The 20,412-nt window shown below is 39.3% G+C and overlaps 1 protein-coding gene across 5 annotated transcripts in view; it reads left to right on the top strand.

The window, feature by feature from the left end:
- LOC129727658 (protein phosphatase 1 regulatory subunit 14B) overlaps positions 1–19,189 on the top strand; it is a 133,144-nt gene extending 113,955 nt beyond the window's left edge. For all 5 annotated transcript variants that reach the window (XM_055685697.1, XM_055685694.1, XM_055685696.1 and 2 more), the window contains 4 exons: positions 15,325–15,662; positions 15,722–15,796; positions 16,795–16,836; positions 16,915–19,189. In XM_055685697.1, coding sequence (XP_055541672.1) covers positions 15,450–15,662; positions 15,722–15,796; positions 16,795–16,836; positions 16,915–16,956 — 372 coding nt within the window. In that variant the 5' untranslated portion in view covers positions 15,325–15,449 and the 3' untranslated portion in view covers positions 16,957–19,189. The remainder of the gene's footprint in view (positions 1–15,324; positions 15,663–15,721; positions 15,797–16,794; positions 16,837–16,914) is intronic.
- Positions 19,190–20,412: the final 1,223 nt, after the last annotated feature.

Raw genomic sequence — 20,412 nt, 5'->3', positions numbered from 1 at the left:
TCACGCAATCTAGTGGCAGTGCATTTCACTTGCTCGTAAAGGCAGCAATATGTCGCATAGCGAAGCTAAATTCAAAAGTTTTATATGGCGACCGTAGCGCTGTCTCCTCATGATTGATATGAAAGAACATGCATCGCTATTTTTTCTCCATTAAATGGATTGTATGTTAAAACCTCAATTATACTAATACGTTTCAATGTTGGTGCAACAAAGCATATCAAGTTTGACTCCATTTTTATTCATTCCTTTTTTACGCTAGACCATCAGCATCCAGCGCAGTGACTGTTGAATAAAAAGTTCAACCCCATCCCATTCGTGTCTGCACCCTCCTGATCCGTGACCCATTGAGAACGTGGTATATTTTTGCGGAATGTGCTTTTAATGAAAGTAATTCACACCCAGACGAGTCTCGTAGACTACCCACCTTTCACCGCAACGGTTGAGAGCCACAGTATAATGACCCTGCAGATTCGTATTCTTGTTGGCCCGAAAGGCGCAGTAAATTTACATCCTTTTACGGCCGTTACCATTGACGACGACGACGACGACGACGACGACGATATTTTTTATGGGTGTTGCGTAATTACAATGAAGAAGAGCTATTACTCAACTCTTACGGTTACACTCGTGTATGCAGTCGTAGTAGGCACAGCTGAAAGTTCATTCATTTGTAATAGGAGAGAAATTGAAACTTTTGCATCAATAATGTAAACGATAAAAGATGCAGAAGGAGGGATTCTTTTTTCATTCTGATTGCTTTCAGTTTAGTTTTCTTCACTCCTTTTAAATCACACTTCTATTTTTGGTATCACCGTCGCTCCGTCGTCTTTTGATCAGAGTGATCAAAAAAGTGCACCATACCCGACAAAAGTGTGAAACTCAATAGGTACTACAAGAAGCACGATTTCAACGCCCTCTTACAAGCTTCAGCGAACCAGGCATTTTTTTTTTGTGAGGTAAAACTACTTTAGTGCTTGTTCTACGTTTTCCCGAAAATTGCTTGAAAAAGCGAACGAAAAAATCCTGTGAAATATTTAGGAGGGTACTCAGACTGCAAGCAACACTCGTCAAGAACCCACCTGAGCCTCTACTGGGGTAATGAAAAACGCTCTTCAATCGCAGTAAGCACCGACTTTTTTATAGGGGAAACTGCAGCTTGGCTTTTGTTTTTCGCTAGGGAAGTTTTGTGATTTAGTTCAACCATTTTTCGTCTACGTTTTCGATGCATTTTTGCATCAAAGAATTTTGGCAAAACTATTATTATTCTCATTGCATCTAGCGTTATTCGAAAAACCATGCTTTTTACTTTAGAACAAAAACTCATTAACACAATTAGAAAGTCGTGAGAAAACCGTTGAATTCCTTTAGGGGGTACTTTCACACTTTTTACTACAGAAAAATGAGAAAAGTCAAATTTTTGAAGCAACTTTAAAAGTTAATTGAAAAAGGTAAACACACGGTTAGATAAAAATATTCACTGAATTATCATAAACAAAACCACCAGCTAAGTCCGATTTAATCGCCTGCTGGAATTAGACTGATTAAACATTTTATTCCTCAAGACCATAAACCCTCATCATCATCTAAAAGGTCCTAACCTTCTGTTGTAACAACATAACTTAGTTCGCAATTTTCCACCGCGGCTTTTAACCTTTCACGTTTCTGTGAACTAGTGGAAAACACGCGCTCCACAGTTGTCCCGCCGGTCATGCGATCGCTGTTGAACACCGAAACATCCATCGCCAATGTTTTTTAATGAACCAATTCTTTTGTTGTGCTCAAAAACGAGTTTTCGCAGGTTTTTGCGCATGCATAATTGAACCCACGGGGAGACATGGACAGAGTGCCTACCACAGCAATCACACATGCACATTTTAGATTCAATTAGTAGCTATACGTTTGCCCGTTTTTTTTGCCAGCCTTCTCTTTCGCTGTGTTTTGTTATTGTTTACCAACAGCGGCTCTCTAGCGCAGTGGAATGAGTTCAGTGTGCAATAGTAATTTTTTTGCACTATTTGTGCTGCTAATTGCGCTAAAAAATGCGTACACTAAACTAGCAGCAAACTGTCCTGGTATCGTATTCAGTGCATTAGTAAGTGAACACAAGAGTCGGGCATGCTGTAACAGCAAAAAAAAAAAGAAACAGTGTACAAACAAACAAGCGCACTCACGCACATCGAACCATTCAGTTTCTTGTGGAAACTATAAACAATGTACGGCCCAAGGGTGTCATTTTCTTTTTGTACGTTATCGTTAGTAAATGTTGCTCGAAGGGACAGAAGAAAAACCGAGCGCCTCCTTCGAAGCCGTCGCATTGCAAAGGAGACGCATGATGTCTAACAGTAACACAGTGCAGTAACGAGAAGAGCAAAACATGTTGCGCCAATGTCACGAAAACATGCTATTTATATCGCATTACGACTGCTACCGGACAAAACATCTGCTGGTGGGATGTTTTGTGTTTTGCAGAATCTCACTGTCAGAGCGCGTGCAAAGGCAGAAATTAATATCTCATTCCATACCTTCATATAAGCGAAACGGGTGAAAAGTTTTCCCTCGCCTATGGCTGTGGGCGGAAATAATTTGATATCGCGGGCAGAGTTCGTGGGTGTTGCTACCATCATTATCAGCATCATGTGTATCATTGTTGTTATCATTTATCTCAGGTTCTCGGAACAAAACTGGAATCGATGCTTTTGTTGTTTCTTTTTCCTTGCGTCAGCAAAATGGTTATGTTTTTATTGCTTTATTGTGGTCGATATTAAGTTCTGCTCTGTTAGTCAGGTAGTAAAAAAACAACATTCTCTGTGGACACGGCAGATGTTGGTCAGCAATTACCCGCTCTGTTATTCCCAAAACAGTTGTAATCTTCAACTTGCAGACAATGGGAAAAGTTCAGGAGAACTTTTTCACTCATTGGTCCTACATGACATGTCTGGAAGCTGTGCTCGTAAAGACATCCGGAAAAGTTTTCCGGTGGCGGGTGTACCGTAAACACCAGTCAATTTGACTTTAGCAAACTTTTGTGGCTTCCGGGAAGTGATCTTCAATGGTTTTACGCTAATTCTAAGAAGTCTTGTTGAAGGTGTGCCAATTTCATGCTAAACATAATGCACTAAAGTAAGATTTATTGAGAACTTTTGTTCTATTGCAAGTCTCGAAAACATTATTGTAGCATGCCTGCAACCTATTTTAGGCCGGTTTCAATACCAACCAATTTTGAAGAAGAATACTTCTCTCAGGAAGTTCGGCTACATAGGGATGTGAAATGCAAATCTAAAACCGAAAAAAGTGAAAAATATGTCCAATTTCAAATGCTAATGGATCGGTTAGTATTCGATGGATTTCCTTCGTTCATGCAGCAATAGATTGGAAAATCTTCAAAAATTCTTCCCTAAAGAAGATAATTGTAATTTTGCTATTCACACTATTGTATTATTGAAAATAGTCGAGCCTTGTCAAAACGAAAAATTCGTCCTCTGATTGGTCGTTATATGATTGCTTCCCAAGCACGGTCGACAGATCCATATACCTTGCAATTTAAAACATGCTGTTTGGCCTATATAAGAGCCTGTTTCAACCGAAGCCGCTCATTCTCTGCTAGCGTGTTGAGCAGTACAGTTGTTTATTTTCGCTCCGTTCACTTTGTACGTTCGTTCGTAAGTTTTTATTTTCGCGTTGGAAACCGACGCTACGGTGAACCCTGACATGGGTAAATCGAAAACCGGTTCTAGTACGGGTAAACGGCCTCGACCTGGAAATGCCCCCGATTCGGCGGCTAAGAAGCTTTTGGCCAACAACAGATTTGCTGTCTTGGAAAACTCCACGGACCCCGAAATAGTGAAAAAAGAGAAAATTCCACCCTTCTATGTGAAAGGATTTCCAGAAGGTCTTCGTGAAGCAATTGTCTTTTACATCGAGAAAGGACTGAAATGCACTATCCGTATGTGCTCTGACGGCTACAAACTGATGGTTCCGGCATTGAATCACTACAAGGCGGTGCAAGTAATACTGCAGCAGCGTAAGGTGGAATATTTCTCCCATGACATTGAAGCAGAAAAACCGCTCAAGGTTGTTCTCCGTGGTCTTCCAGACATGGAAATTGACACTCTGTTAGAGGAACTGAAGGCAAATGGACTCAAGCCAATACAGATCCATAAGATGTCACGCCACAACAAGACTCGGAAGTACCGCGACCAATTGTACCTTATCAACCTGGAGAAAAATTCAACATGTTTGGCGGATTTGCAGTCCATTCGTGCCCTTTTCCACATCATTGTGGCCTGGGAGCGCTACAAACCAGTTCATCGAGATGTGACCCAATGTTCCAATTGCCTGTTGTTTGGACATGGGACTAAAAACTGCCATATGGCCTCCCGCTGCATCAAATGCGGACAAACGCACGCACCCGACGCCTGCCAATTGATGGAAACTGCCGATCCTGTCTGCGCAAATTGTGGAGCTGATCATAAGGCCACCAGTCGTTCCTGCCCTAAGCGGGCGGAGTTCATCGAGATCCGCAAAAGAGCCTCAACCAACAACCAACCCGGTCGGAGAAAAGTCCCAGTGCCAGTGAATAACGAACAAAATTTTCCAGTCATCGCATCGCGACGTGCAATCCCAGTGCTTCCACCTCTCCCACTGAATAATCGGCTTACAACCTCGTTTGCCGATGTCGCAGCATCGAGCCGTTCCTCGCCTCCCCCGGGGCTCCCAGGGCTTACAACTCCTGCCACTGGAATGAAGTTTACCCGCACAGACGCCGAAGAAAACAACGCAGATTCCCTTCTCACTACAGAAGAGTTCGTGCATCTCCTGGCCGAAGCATTCGTAGCCCTTCGCACCTGTAAAACCAGAGCTGAACAGCTGCAAGCAGCAGTTTCCATCCTCACCAAATATGGCCCGTGAATGCATTAACATCGCTAACTGGAACGCTTGCTCGTTAAAGAGCAAAGCCATCGAATTCGCTGATTTCCTCAACGAGCGGACTATCGACGTAGCTATCATCACCGAGACACATCTAAAACCTGGCGTCAATATCTACCTCCCCGACTTTCGAGTTGTTCGGCTCGATCGTACCCACTCAGCGGGTGGAGGCGTAGCCATCGCGTTGAGGAAGAACATCTGCTGTAAGCTGCTGCCCAGTTTCAACTTAAAAGTCATCGAAGCGGTTGGGGTCGAGGTTTCTACCCCTGTCGGCCCTATTATTATCATAGCCGCCTACTGTCCGTCGCAAGTCAGCTCAAGGAACGATTCATCCTCTAATCTGAAACAAGATCTCGTCAAGCTTACCAGACATCGGCAAAACTTCATCTTGGCTGGTGACCTCAATGCCAAACATCAAGCCTGGGGCAACACTCGAAGCAATCCAAATGGCAAAGTCGTCCACAATGACCTACAAGCATCTTCGTACATCATCCTGAGCCCAGACTACCCCACCCGGTTGAGTCGCTCCGGTGTCCATTCGACTATCGATTTTTTCATCACCAACATGGCAAACCTTTCAAATCCGATCGTCTACCAGGAACTGAGCTCCGACCACTTTCCAGTGGTGGCCGAAGTGGGCTACTCCGCCAATCGTTTTCGTGCTCGTCGTCGCAACTACCATCGTGCTGACTGGCCACGGTTCCAGCAGTTCATCGACGCCAACATCCGCTACAACATCGAGCTTGAATCGACGGACGACATCGATCAGTGCTTGCAGATCATCGACGAGGCTCTATCCTTAGCCCGTGACCAACACATCCCTGCTTCTGACCTGGTGAGTAACACTCTGAATCTAGACAGCCTAACTAAATCTTATATAAGACTTCGTAACACAACTAGGCGCCATTTTCAACGTACTGGCCTGCCTCACTTAAAGTCTTACTGCAATCGTCTTAATAAAATCATTAAGGCCCGGTTGGTGGATCTCAGAAACAAAAGCTTTGAAAGTCATCTTCGCTCTCTCCCAGATTGTGCAAACCCCTTCTGGAAATTAACTAAACTTCTGAAAAACAGGCCGAGACCTGTCCCTCCTCTCTCCCATTCTGATCAACAAGCTGGCCAAGTTCAGCTAATAACACCAGCTGAAAAAGCTAATGCACTTGGCCAGCATTTCGTAAATTCTCACAATCTTGGTCGTTCCCTGGTGAGCCCCTTTGAGCCTGATGTGGCAGCTACAATGTCCAGAATCGCTGTGACCCCTCTAGTTGTCCCAGAGGAATCTATAATTTCTGCAGACGAGGTAATGGCAGCCATCAAATCATGTAAAAATATGAAGGCCGCGGGTGTCGATGGGGTGGTCAATCTCGAATTGAAAAATTTGAGCGTTGACTTCTTTCATCACCTCGCAAAGATCTTCAATAAGTGTTTGGAACTTGGCTACTTCCCGTCCCGTTGGAAGCTCGCCAAAGTTATCCCCATCCATAAACCTGGGAAGGATCCCACTGACGCTAAAAGCTACCGGCCCATTAGCCTCCTTTCATCTATTTCGAAATTGTTCGAAAAACTGATTCTGAGACGTATACTAGAGTTTGCTGATCAGAACAACATCTTCCTTAGAGAGCAATTTGGGTTCAGGAAGGGGCACTCCACTGTGCACCAGCTCACCCGGGTAACGAACATTATCAGGCGGAGCAAGTCTGTTTCCAAAACAACTGCCATGGCGTTGTTGGACGTTGAGAAAGCGTTTGACAACGTCTGGCACGATGGTCTTGTTTATAAGCTGCATCGGTGCAACTTCCCGATCTTCCTTGTGAAAATCATCAAAAATTATCTGTCGGGTAGATCATTTAGGGTCTGCTTGAACAACTCCCAGTCTGATACATTTAATGTTGATGCTGGGGTCCCCCAGGGTAGCCTCTTGGGTCCTATCCTCTTTAACATCTTTACGTCAGACGTTCCTCCCCTTCCGGATGGTGGTGTACTGTCCATGTTCGCGGACGACACTGCCATCATGTACAAAGGGCGAGTGATCCGTTCGCTGACTAGAAAACTTCAAGCAGGCCTGGATGTTCTATCCGGCTACTTCAACAACTGGAAGATTTGCATCAATGCGGTTAAAACACAGGCCATCTTATTTCCCCACTCAAACTCACGTCGACTTGTTCCGCCTGACGACGTCAGGCTAAAAATTAATAATTCACCCATCGAATGGTCGAGAGAGGTGGGATACCTCGGTCTTGTTCTGGACAGCAAGCTTATATTCAGATCACATGTGGAAAAAACATCAATCAAAGGCAACATCCTAATTAAATCTCTATACCCACTGATAAACAGAAAATCCAAACTGTCCCTGAAGAACAAGCTTGCTGTCCATAAAATGATTATCCTGCCAGTATTAGAATACGGTTTGCCAATCTGGGAGAGTTGTGCCAAGTATCACCATGATAAATTACAGGTTATCCAAAATAAGATCCTAAGGATGATCCTTAACAGTCCTCCAAGAACGCGTAATTCTGAGATCCACCAGCTAGCCGGTCTAGATACACTTTTGGTGCGCAAACAGGCAATTCTGTCTAGATTCAGGGATGCTTGCCAGAGGTCAATTCACGAGGAAATTCGATCTTTGTCAATTTAGTTTTTAAGATAGTATTAGTTAGGTAGGTTATTCAATTTTATTTAAATTCATAAAATTACCGTGCCATTGAGGCAAAGATGTAAAATTAATCTTCAAGATAATTCAAAAAACCAATCTAAATGCACTACTACGAACAAAGATGACGAGCCTTTAGGGCTGACCAATTATCCTGTCATAAATTATACCTCTGTAAACAATATCAAAAATAAAAGACAAAAGACGAAGCCGCTCATAATAGTTCTAGACAGCGACAACAGCACTGCCGTGAGATGACAATGTGACGTAGATCCAAGTGATCAGTTTTTCAGTACGGCCCAAAAACGAAAGAATTCTTCGTCACATTTGTATGGAAATGTGTGCCAACGTCACTTTGTTTTTTTGATTTTATGCAACGTACGAATAAGTAACAACGAAAAGGAAGATACCAAAAGATAGATCTTCGAATAATGAACAAATTGGCATGAAAAACTCATATTCGAGAAAGTGGCACTTACGTCACTTTGTCATCTCACGGCAGAGCAGTCGTCCTCCCTTAGCAGCAGCACTAGCAGTGCAGTGGATACCAGCGATGGCGGAAAGCGGCCATAGCTGTGGCGTAGCAATGGATAGCGCGCTAGTTGCAGCAGATTCCAGCAACGATAGCAGCTGGGCCAGCTGATGCAGGGACAGTGGGTTGCAATGGCAGCGTATAGCGGCCACAACTGTGGCATGGCTATGGATAGCGAACTAGTTGCAGTGGATCTCAGCATCGATAGCGGCTGATGCAGTGAGGCACTTTAGTGAAATGCAGTCTCTGTGTGATAGTGGGCACTAGTAAATGCATTCAATGAAAATTTGACTCATTTTGACAACACGTAGAACGTCTAGTTTTGAGTGTTAAATCAGATTATCACTGTTTATTTTATCACAAAGAATACTTTTTTCGCACTGTCAGTGATAACGCAAAGATGTGATCAGCATCTTATCCGATACTAAAATGAACATCAAATTGTCCTTTTCAGGATGAAATAAAAACTTGATTGAAGAGTTAATATTTTCTAATGAGTTAATTCACATTTTTAAATTTGTAAAAGTTAAGTTTTGTAAATTTTACTTCATCTCCGTGTCTCAAAATGTACTGAATTATCTTTTCCTTCAGTTATGAGCACGACATCCGAAAAAATTTCATCTCAAAATGTAAAAATTGTCAAGCGGTCAAGCCCTAACCATGACAAGCAACTTACTATATTATTGAAAATGGTCAATCCTTGTTGAAGCGCAAAATTCAATTGATCTGATTAGTCAAAGTTTATTTACTAGAAAAAATGACTAACACGCAAGTAGCCGGGTTACCTTTCTTGTAAAAGTATTCTACTTCAAACTTGCGGTCGTGGCTTTGCACACAACCCTCCTGTGATTTTTTTTTGAGTTGCACTGGACTTTGACTATTACACTGGAGCCTAATCAAATTTAATTACAAGATTCCAGTTTATTATAAATACATGTAGCCTTTTTGCCGTTTTGTGTAACTCCTTTTCATCAACATTCTAACATGTAATTCCTTTTCATCAACATCCGACAATTCTCGAAAATTTTAATTAACAATTTTTGGCTTCTCAGAGATTTGATGAATAATGCCATTTTGTATTATTCATCAAATCTCCGAGAAGCCAAAAATTGTAAATTAAAATTTTCGAGAATTATTGGATGTTGATGAAAGTAATTGAAAATATAATGATTCAAAAAGATATTATATATCTGTAAGTTGATTTTGAGGTGATAATAATAAAACAGTCGCTTCCCTACTCTCCAAGTAGGGTAAAGAAAAAGTAGAGGGTGATATCCAAACCTTGGCTGCAGGACCTAGGACTACATAAATTATTATTATATATTGTATGTCGTGATCCTGAAGTTATTGTTTTTGTGGACGAAAATGGCTGCTTCCAAATACTAAATTTATACTAAATATTGAAACGTTTTAAGTAAGACGATCATAGTTCGACAGCGACATTTCGAACTCAGAACAGAATTTTTATTCCAGCAGAATGCAACATAATACAAAGTGTTTTTTTTTTGTTGCGTGGCTGAGAGCACCATCGACCCGTTGGCAACACGAAATAAGATTTTTCATATATTCGTATTAGATACGAAGCGAAATCTTTTTGCGTCTTGCGAAGCTGGGAAAATGATACAACTTAAAAAAAGGCGGAGCCTTAAAAGTGGGATAATATCATGGCCAAAAACCCCTTTAGGACAAAAATCAGACAAGGCAAAGGATGAAATTATATCAATGCAGGTATGCGGATATGGTACGCGGTCTGATCATGACGCATTAGTGCATTTACAATGCGACACTTTGACCTAAGTTGACGCATTTCTACACTGGCTAGAGGCACCAAATTTCTCAGAAATGGTTGAAAGCTGTAATCTTTCTAGGGCATCTGTTTTTAGCTTCAGGTTTTTCCAGATTTCATTTGCTTTATCTCGCAAAAAGACCATCGCTTCAAATTTTGTACAAAATTTTGTCACTTTAAATGTTGCATACCTCGAGAATTTTATCCGTAAAAATTACCTTTTTCACACAAAATGATTGCCAGATTTTCACCAAGTTTTATTGGAAACCTAGCGGTAGTCCATTGCACGGCTGAAAGCTTCATCGGTCCGGTTCCACTGTTTGCCAGCCAATACTAAAAGATACGAATTTTCGTACACTTGTATCACATACGGAATAAAATCTCTTTGCGTCTTGTGAAACTGGAAAAATGACGTAATTACGGGGCTACCATTAACAACGCGAACAAAAAACGAGCTCGTGTTTGTTAAGCCACTGGTTTCCTAATTGATTTTTGTTCATTTTTTCACTAGTTTCAAATTCAAAATATATGCTAATTATCAAAAGTTTCGGGAGATCTTCACGATTAAGATATTGGTAGATCTGTTTAGTAAAAGTAACAATGCTACATTCAAAACGGCACATGGCACTACCATTCACTATACCATCCTATTCTCAACTATAGAATTAAGTAGGTGATTGGTTGAATGTTGCCAAACTAAACCAAAAATGATTGTTTTCAACTCAACTTTTCATTAATTTACTATTGGAAAGATATGCCAATTATTATCCCAAAATAATTAACGAAACCTTGATCTTTCGATCAAGACATTGACGTTTGAAATCCGTTCTGTGGTTGTAACATAATGTGAACTTTAAGGGTGCATAATTTCGCTTCACTTTTCACAGCATGCCACGCTACTAAAGTAAGACGTAGTCCTACGTCAAAACACGTTACTGAGGATGTAGTTTTGGAAAATTGTTTTGGAATATTCAATTAATAATATTTGGGGCACGGTAATGGTAACAATCGTTCGTTTAAAAAGTATTGGAATACTATAGGATTACTCCTGAAAATTACACTTGTAAACGCAGGTTCTACCCTAAAGCTTTGGAAAAAAAAAATTGGAAAAAAATAACTTTTTCAGAGACTTAAATTAGTTTCTCCGTTGGTAAACGTAGGAGCGACGAACCCGGTGAACAATTAATCTGCGGCCTTTTGACGCATTTCTGTGTATACTAGGGGCACCAACTTAAACTTCTTTTTGATGTTCTCAGATTTGTTTTCCCCAATCAACCAGAGTTTCTCATCGACCCTTAGCTCTGAGGTATTGAGAACATTTCGCTCTTTAGAATACACAGCATTCATCTTGCTGTCTTTCGGGGCACTCTGCTGATCGAAAAAAAATGTTCAGGAATTTGTATTTTATAATCATGGCAGCAATGTTCACAGATATTTAATGAATTACTTGCTGTAGCTCTTGAGAGAAATTTGGCTTGAGAAACTATTCTGAAATTTAAAATTTCTGGATTTTTTTTTTGACAATTTTTACTGCTTTTCATGTGAATTTTCTTATAATATTCCGCTGTTACATGTGAGTTTTCTTAAAATTTTCCGCTAGAGAAGTGATTCTCAACCTTTTTGGACCCGCGGCCCCTTTTGTTGAACAAAAAACAGCTCCGCGATCCTCTTTGCGAAGCGCTTCGAGGCCACAAATAAAATCTGATACAAGTTTTGCAACGCGAGGCTGCGTTTTTCTGTCTCATATCGTTCTGCAAGTCCAATTTGTTTCACGTCTTTGCCGTAATACGCAGATGAGTTGAAAATTCGCTTTCACAGAGGTAACCACTGCCCTAGAAACCATTTTTTTGCAATTCTTGTTTTAATTTATTCTCCTAATCGATCCCATTATAAATTAGTTACCAAATTGTTATAGTAAAAAAACGAGAGAAAATTTTTTTTTCAAGTTTTTCAAATATTTGCTCTCCATTTGCGTCATGATCAAGCTTGTGAACGGTCAACACTTTTATTTGATTCGCTTCGTTAGTGTGCCTCGCAGTAGGCTTTCGCTCGTAACTGTAGAACGACCGTCGGCCCTCGCACACATAACAAATGGTAGAATAACATTTGCGCGTGCGTGTATTCCGTGGGTGCGGGTTTTCGTTGGTCCCTGCGAACCTTGCCAACATTAGATGCAAAAGGAGACGATTATCGTATTTAAAAATTGTTCAACCGTGATCCTTTACAAACCTTGTCATGATCATGAACTAAAAGATGAAACTGCTGAGAGAGTTTTGAGGAAAAATACTTTTGAGAGGCAAATTGAAAAGAATTTTAGTACCTATGGAGTTACATGAACGTTACTTAAAATTCAGTTTTTAAACCTTTATATAATATACTTTATAACTTTGTACTCAATGAAGATAGGAATTTTGTCTGTTCATGAAAGTTTCATATTTTTAAATCATCTAAAATTTTTCCAAATTAACCATTCCTCTACTTCCTTACATAAAAAAGTTTGTAAAAAAGTTTTATTTTAGTTTTTAATACAGTAGACTTTTCACAACTTTTGATAATTTGACATTATCCTGATCATTGATACAAAAAATAGTTCCGACGACACCATTAAGCTAGGATGAAAGTAAAAGGCGCTATAGAATTTTTGCCTATTTTGGCGCCACTGTGCACCCGTGGAACCCTTCCCCTCTTTTGATATAATCTTTTATCAAAAACCCTTATATTCTTTAAATTATGGCTATAAATACATACCGTATAGGAAAAAAACTGATACATTATTTTTGAAGGAACTAGAAAAAAAATTAATTTCAAGTGGCAGTGTTGCCAGATATGCTCTTTTTGCATTCAAAATTAAACTAAAGAGGTATTATGAGTGAAACTTGAGTTACAACATTTTTAAGTAATAGAGTCAAAGGGCCATCCACATACCACGTGGACAGTTTTTCAACGATTTTGACCCCCCCTGCCCCCTCCGTGGACAACTGCCCATATAAATTCTAAAAAAAATGTATGGACCGTGGACATTATTCAAACCCCCTCCCTCCAAAGCTGTCCACGTGGTATGTGGATGGCCCCCAAGTTAATTCTGATTTGCTTGCAACTTAAAAAAAAAAAGGATTTCGATTCTATCGTAATAAAGAGCATTTTGCAATCTTCCGGGGCATTCTGCCAATCAAACCATGTTTACAGTTTTGAAGTAGAACTATTACTTTCAAGAAATTCGGCTACATAGGAGTGTAGAATGGAAGTTTTAAAAACGGAAAGAAGAAAAAAATATACCCAATTTCAAATGCTAATATGTCGGTTAGTTTTCAATGGATTTTCTTCGTTATTGAAGCAGATGATTGAAAATTCATCATTTGGAAGATAATGCAGAAAATTCTAATTCGATTATTTTAATTATTGTACTACAGAAAATTGTCAAGCCTTGTTGAAACACTGATTTTGATTGATCTGATTGGTCGTTTAATACTTGCTTTCCCTAACACGATCGACAAAGTCATATACCTAGTTAACTGGGAATGCATATTACTGGAATACTACTGGAATCAATCATTTTAATAGTAGATGGCGACTAGGACGGTCCCAACTAAGTAGCAGTGGGTATGAGCAGCGGAAGTGACAGCAACGTCAGCGGTAGTGGTAGCAGCGTTTAGCGGTAGGTGTAGCGGCACTTCCTCTATTAAAAAGCTGCCTTTTTGATGTAGCGGTAAAATCACCAGTAGTTACATCAGCCGGCACTTCCTCTAATGAAAAGCTGCCGTATTTTGACAACATACAAACGTTTTGAGATGCTGGCAATCAAAATCAGTGGGCTGTCAAATCAGTGTAAAAAACAGCTTTCCTCTGTATTACCAGAATGATGCAAAATGTTGAAACACCTTCATTAAAATGGTTGTAGATTTGACTTCTAAAATAGTTGATTGTTCTTTTTCCCTAACACGGTCGACAGAATTATAAACCTAGTAAACCGGAAATGCACTAATTGGGCTATATAAGAGTCTGCTTTTGCTCAAACCAATCATTTTGCTAGTGGATGGCTACGAGGACGGTAGCAGTTGAAAGCCGCAGTGGCCATCTCTGAAAAAGAATTGCAGACATGTTTTTTACGGGATTATTTTCACTTAGAACGTTCTTGTATGATGTCGAGAGACTGTTCAAATTTATTGCTTTTCATTAAATACCACAAAACTCTCATTTTGATGTTCATGCCTTCAAATGGGTATTCGGAGTTATGCTTCAAAGCGAAAAAAAACATTATAAAACAAGTTATTCTCAGGTCTAATTTGCACCTCGCGGAGAAACGAGGCCTGCACACCAAAGTTCGCATTTTTTACCGACGCGAAAAGATACTTTACGTGAAATAAAATGCTTACATGCTGTCAACAATTTAATGGGTGAACAATAAAGCTGTTGACTATGCTTGGTGTCACACGCGAGTATATTTTTATGACGCGAAAATAACAAGGGAAACAAGGTGAGGCGACAAAAAACGCTTGCTGCGATCAAAGTGAAAATGAAATGTACGCAAGCCAGTTTCTGCAACAAATTGTCTAATTTTATTTCAGCGCATGTTGTTATCGTAAAAGTGACACCTATTTATGCCATAGAAGTGAAACAGGTAAACATTTCTTCTCTGGTTCTATTTTATTGTTATGTTAAAATAGTGAAACCTCATTACTTCACCCAGCTTTCCTAGCAATAAATTCTTAACGCTGAAGTCATATGTATTCAAATCGGTAGACTTGGTTGAACAACCTGCAGTGATTAATTTTTATTCGAAAATTTTAACTAGTTCTAAGATGTTCTTCCAATATCACTTTTATGGTTACGATAGAGTATTTCCGTTCCTCAATTCGGCCCACACCAGACTTTTTTCTCAGAAGATATGTTACACACTCTTACACGACTCTGGCATTCGGTTTATATTTTTCCTGTAAAGTTTTTCCCAAATAGAGAATTTCGGAAGAAAAACGAAAGCTGATTACTTGTTGGTTAAGATGTAAACAATATACTCATGGGTAACTAGATGTGAGAAGGAAGTACGCTTCTTGGAAAATATCTTCCAAACAAATGTATCTTTCAAATCAAATATTTATATTAAAACCTAACAGGAAGTTGTGTGTACAAACCCATGTATATCTCCCTTGTTAGTCAAGCCAAATATTTAGTTACATTCCGTTCCGGCTTATAGAACCAATAGGATAAACCAGGCCACCGCGACACAGTAAATTGTCAAAATTACTTCTAATCGTATTAGCTGCGGATTTGTTAACTGTTTTCCGCCGTTTCCCGGGCGTAAAAAACACCATGTTAACACCGTTAGCGTTCTCGGTCCGCTTGAATATACTGCCAATCCGAAAACCACACCAGTATTAATTTAGTTCTACAAATTAAAGACATCTCGTTTTCTCCTTCTTTCCCTTCTTTCAGACTGACCAGTTCTTGTGTAGAGTGAGAACCCGCTAGGCAGAGGGGACCCACCACTGTCCTCTTAACTGTTCCGTGAGAAGCCGGATCCGTCGCCGTCGTGATCGCCAACACAATACAGCAGCGCAATGCAGTGCGGAGTTGAAACCATGAATGACTGCGAACGATCGCCCGGCCGCACCGGTCTGCGGGTTAACTTCACCGAGAAGGGTGAGGTGAAGGAGCGCCGGGAGAAATTCCTCACCGCCAAGTACGGTTCGCACCAGATGAGTCTAATCCGGAAGCGGCTGGCGGTGGAGATGTGGCTTTACGACGAGCTGCAGAAGCTGTTCGATCCCCCGGTTGGTATTGTGTTTGTGATTTATTGCCCTCTAATCGAGCTGTCTTTTCTTGTTCGCAGACGGAAGCGATAGATGTTGATATAGACGAAATCCTCGATATGGATACCGATGACATCAGAAGATCTCATTTATTTGTGAGTATTTATTGTTTAATTATTATCGACGCTTTCGACAACTTTCCTAAAGATTAAAAGACTTGCTGTGAAATGGAATCAGACAATAAATAATTAAAGCATATATGAAGTCATTGATGTCAAATAGCCGAAGTCAGTGAACTTTGTTCGTGGTCAAATGCGCCGATCTGTGAGCGTGCGGTGGGAGTACGATCTTCTTTTGTTATTCTTCCACCCGACTATGTGATCACAGTAGGCCAGTAGCATCCTCTCTGTTGGACACAGCACAAAGAACACAGCAGAATGTTTCTTTATTCGGTTCAAAGAAAATAAACTGACTCACGGAATAATAAACAACGCAGTTAGAGCTCTTCAACCTTAACTACAACGGTTTCGCTTTTGTTTTGTCTATGGCGTGATAATTTCTAAAAGGCGCGACACACTGCGAGAATTATAACACTCGGTAGCGCTTAATAGCCGAGAATAAAACGTAAATAAAGTCCTCTATATATAGTACATTAGAGAATAGCAGCAAAACGGTTTCTTCATGCTTCATTCTGGACATCCACGCGCACGGTAGAATGTCACATTTCTTTGTGGTCGATTGTAAAAAAATAAAAAAAGACTCTAGTATCCGGAAAATAGCGCTTACGGTTGAGCAAAGCAAGCGTTTGATTCTTTGTGCTATTCAATTAATTTTATGGCATTTAGCAGGCTACTTGTCAACGAGATTGTGAACCGACAGGCGAGAACGGGGAAGCGACAGGAGAATTGACAATTTCGAACTTCCTGCTCGAATTCCCCCTAGTTGTTCACTAGCTTTAAGCACAGATAAGTTCACTGTAATTATATGTTTTGAATTGATCCCTTGAAATCCAAAACCAATCTATCAAATCAAATCTACGAAGCAGCATGTCGATTCTGTGATGTTTTAATTCCTAGAACTACTAATTTTGTGATTCAGTATTCAAACAAAATTAAGGTTTTTTTTATTGACTCACATTTCCTTTCAATTCCAGAGCCTGCTGTCCGTTTGCAAACGACCTCCCCAAGACATATCGGTAGGTTGACCTTTACCGTGGTTGCTAGGTTTCGACACTCAATTTCAGTCTAATTTTGCTTTCTTTCATCACTTTCAGAAATTCATCAGCGATTTGCTGGACCGGGCAAAAACCCTCTGAGCTGGACTGGTCATTTCAGTTTAAATAATGTAATTTTAAAACTAAAAAAAAATAACTTCGGTCGTAAGCACACACACACACACGCATACATTATTAAGGAAATGCAAGTGTTAATTTAATCTACTGAAAACTTGTAAAAGCTAAGAAGACAACAAGCAGCAAACGTGCATGATCGTCATTCTCGTATTGTGAAAGTTGAAACAAAAAAAAAACAAAATTTAAGCATCAATCAGGCTCAAATCCGTTTTAGCAAAACTCACTCAAAAGGGAGAATTAAACTTTGTAATCGAACATCAAATGGCCGGATTCAAGTAACCGGCAGGCCAATGAATCAATTTGATAATCTTGTAAGTGAATATTTTAGATAACGTGTAAGGGATAATGTTGTTCAAAAGTTATATTACAAAAAAAAAAACGATTAGTGATTTATTTTTTCAGCCTAAGTAATCTAAGTTAAATGTTCTCTCTTAGTTTATTAATTAGCCATTTAGGTGACAACTGCATTGAAGTCTTTATATATGTCCTTATGAGCTGGACACCATTTGTTGGAGATGCAGAACAGAACAGAACAGAACAGAAACATGAACAAAAGATATACATAGCTGAGAAAGATTGATTTTTTTTCTCCAAAGAATAATTTAATTATCTGGAACTATAATTACTTTGTTGTAAGCTGAATCGAGCAGGTCAATATACAGATTCAAATTAAGCTGTAAGACAAAAAAAAGAGCAGAATTGTCCCCTTGTTTCAGTGTTCCTCCTAATCTCCTCGTAGTTTCAGTAAAGTTTCTATTTTCACTAAAGATTTACTCACACTTCGTACATACGTTTCGTTCGTTGTTTTGTAAAACCACTGCCAGGAGTGCTGCGTGCTGCCACCTAGCCACCAGATGCTGAAACGCTCGAATGCCATCCGCTCAAGTCAATCCAATAACCACAAAGAAGGGTGACCAGACGAAACTGACAGGCTTTCACCGTGCTCATGGTGGACAAATCTTTCGTTGCAATTAGAAAGTACATTCATTCAGAAGTGTAGTTATTTAAAACGCCAAAGGCATGAACTTGAAACTGAGCTCATTGGATTTAGAATAATAAATTGGAACTAAGCAGACGAACGAAGCAGTGAAACGAGTTAGTCGTTCGTTAAAAGGAAGAAAAAAAAACTAATAAAATAGTATAGAAAATCACTCATACAACTCATCATCAAAAATTGAAATAAATTAAAAACGAAGGCCAATCTAAAATCATCTTTCATCACAGCTGATTTGATGCTTTTGCTCTTTCGCTTTAAGTTTCGATCATTGCACTGGCAAAAAGTTTACTGCTACTGCTCGAGCGTGTTTTTTTTTAATTAGTAACATATATATTATCATTCATATCATTGAAAAACAACAGCAGCAAAAGATTAGGCAAATATATCTTACCATGCACACGAACACATGTAACTTCTTCTAAAAAATATCAGTCTATAAGAAATGTTTGGTAGTGTATTCACCGTTCAGCTATTTGAGATAGGATACTATTCACATTTAACAGAGTATGTTTTAGGCTTGAGCCGTAGCTCACACATCTTAATCGATAAATACTGTCAATAACACACACCCCCACATGCAAAGAAAAACAGAACAAAAATTACTGTATGTAAAAGTGCTAGAATTAAATCCAACAATAGATTGATCCAACACAACACACATACACAAGCAAAATAGCGGTGTAGTATTAGTGACCGGACAAAACTGGAAAACTCCCTAGTATTTTCTGGCTTGTAACATTTTCTCCAGATGGAAATCGATGTGATCCAAATGTACACGTACTTTTGAACTTACCAACCAATTGAACGAAACTAACAGCAAAATAAAAACGAAACAAAAAAAAAAGTCGTCCCTAGAAAATCGGTCACAAATCCGCAAGCAAACACGTAATAATCATGCATGCATTGTTTATAGTATAGTATAACTCGATTTAAAGAGTTCTCGCTTAGAGTAGAGCTGCTGGCAAGTTTGTAATGTAAGAGATAAATAAGCATTGAGGTTCGAGAGAAAATTTGAAAATTTACACATTGGGAGCTGCATCGAGAGCGCCATTGCTGCCGGAATTTGAGGTGTAGGGATTCGGTTTTGAAAAAAGAAAAACCAACAGTGGCAGTTGAAATGGATGTGAATTGACAGGTCAGGAAACAAACACAAAAAAAAATAATAAAGAGAATAAAGTTTACAGAAAAATGTGAATATAAGCTGGGTTTTTATCGTTGGTATGTGATAAAATGCGTTCCTTAGTTCTGCCTTCAAGGTTACGAGAAGCAGTAATTAACTGAAAGAACCATAAAAACTTGCTTGGAAATTGCGACGTTTGTATATCTGTGAACTTGTTTTTTCGGAGAAAACCAAAAAATAATCCAAGCAGCCATGAGCGTTTGTGATTGATTCGGTTGTTTTTCATCTTACACAAAATTGATTGTCATTATATATACCTTATTAGAGGGAACATTTATAAGCGTTTCAGAAAATGTATAGAATTGTGACCGGAAGAGTTCCCGTATCCTTAATATAAGAGAAAAACAGGTTAGTCGACATCATTAGCGTCTAAAAGTAACAGTGATGTGTCAAGCTGTAAGTTTTACTCAATAAATCAGGGTTCATGTGACCTTCAGGCCAGCCTAAAAATAAAACTCAAACTAATAGCAAATTTCTTTATTCTTAAGCCTGTATTACACTCTTTGTCCAATGGTCAAATATTTGACCTTCTGACATTATGGTCAAATTTATTTGATATCATGGTTGTTGTTCGCCGTGTTTGCCCCATGTTAAAATTGGAGAGTGACAAACAATTATCTTTGGCCAAGTTTTTATCTGTCAAAAAGTGACAAATATTTGACGCTTGGTCAAAGAGTGTGATACAGGCTTTACGCAGATTTCTACTGAACCAGTGAAATACAAAAATTTACTATAAGATAATTCATGCCCGTTAAATTGCTCTTCTCATTTTGAAACCATTGACGTGAAAAACCATGAATTATCACCATGGAATCAGCTTATAACAATTTCGCAACGAGTTTTTTCTCGATTTGGGATGAGGCTACTGAACTCTGGTTAAATTTTCGTTTCGAAAAAAAAACCTAGTCTCTTGCTATTTTTTTTTCCAATATGGCCGATTCTGCCTTTGACATACCGTTACACCATGTTTTAATACATCATGGCTCACACTACAGAGTCGAAACGATTTCAATATGAAAAGCACAAAAATAAGATGAATTGGGTTGTTAAGCTATTTACGGATTTGTAATGTATTTGTAATTCTCTGAGCAAAAGGTGAATTTTTAAAATTGTATATCATTGTCCTTCGACTTTTAAATGAAGACTGAAAATCGCTCTAAATCGCAACAATGACAACAACAATGGGCAAACTGTCAATGTAGCGATTTCGAGGAGTTTTAATTCGTGATTCAAAAAAATGAAG

This window comes from Wyeomyia smithii, chromosome 3 (assembly GCF_029784165.1).
Source record: "Wyeomyia smithii strain HCP4-BCI-WySm-NY-G18 chromosome 3, ASM2978416v1, whole genome shotgun sequence".
In the NCBI taxonomy this organism is placed as follows: domain Eukaryota; kingdom Metazoa; phylum Arthropoda; class Insecta; order Diptera; family Culicidae; genus Wyeomyia; species Wyeomyia smithii.
The sequence above is the reverse complement of the archived record's forward strand: the minus strand, read 5'-3'. Positions and strand labels throughout refer to the sequence as shown.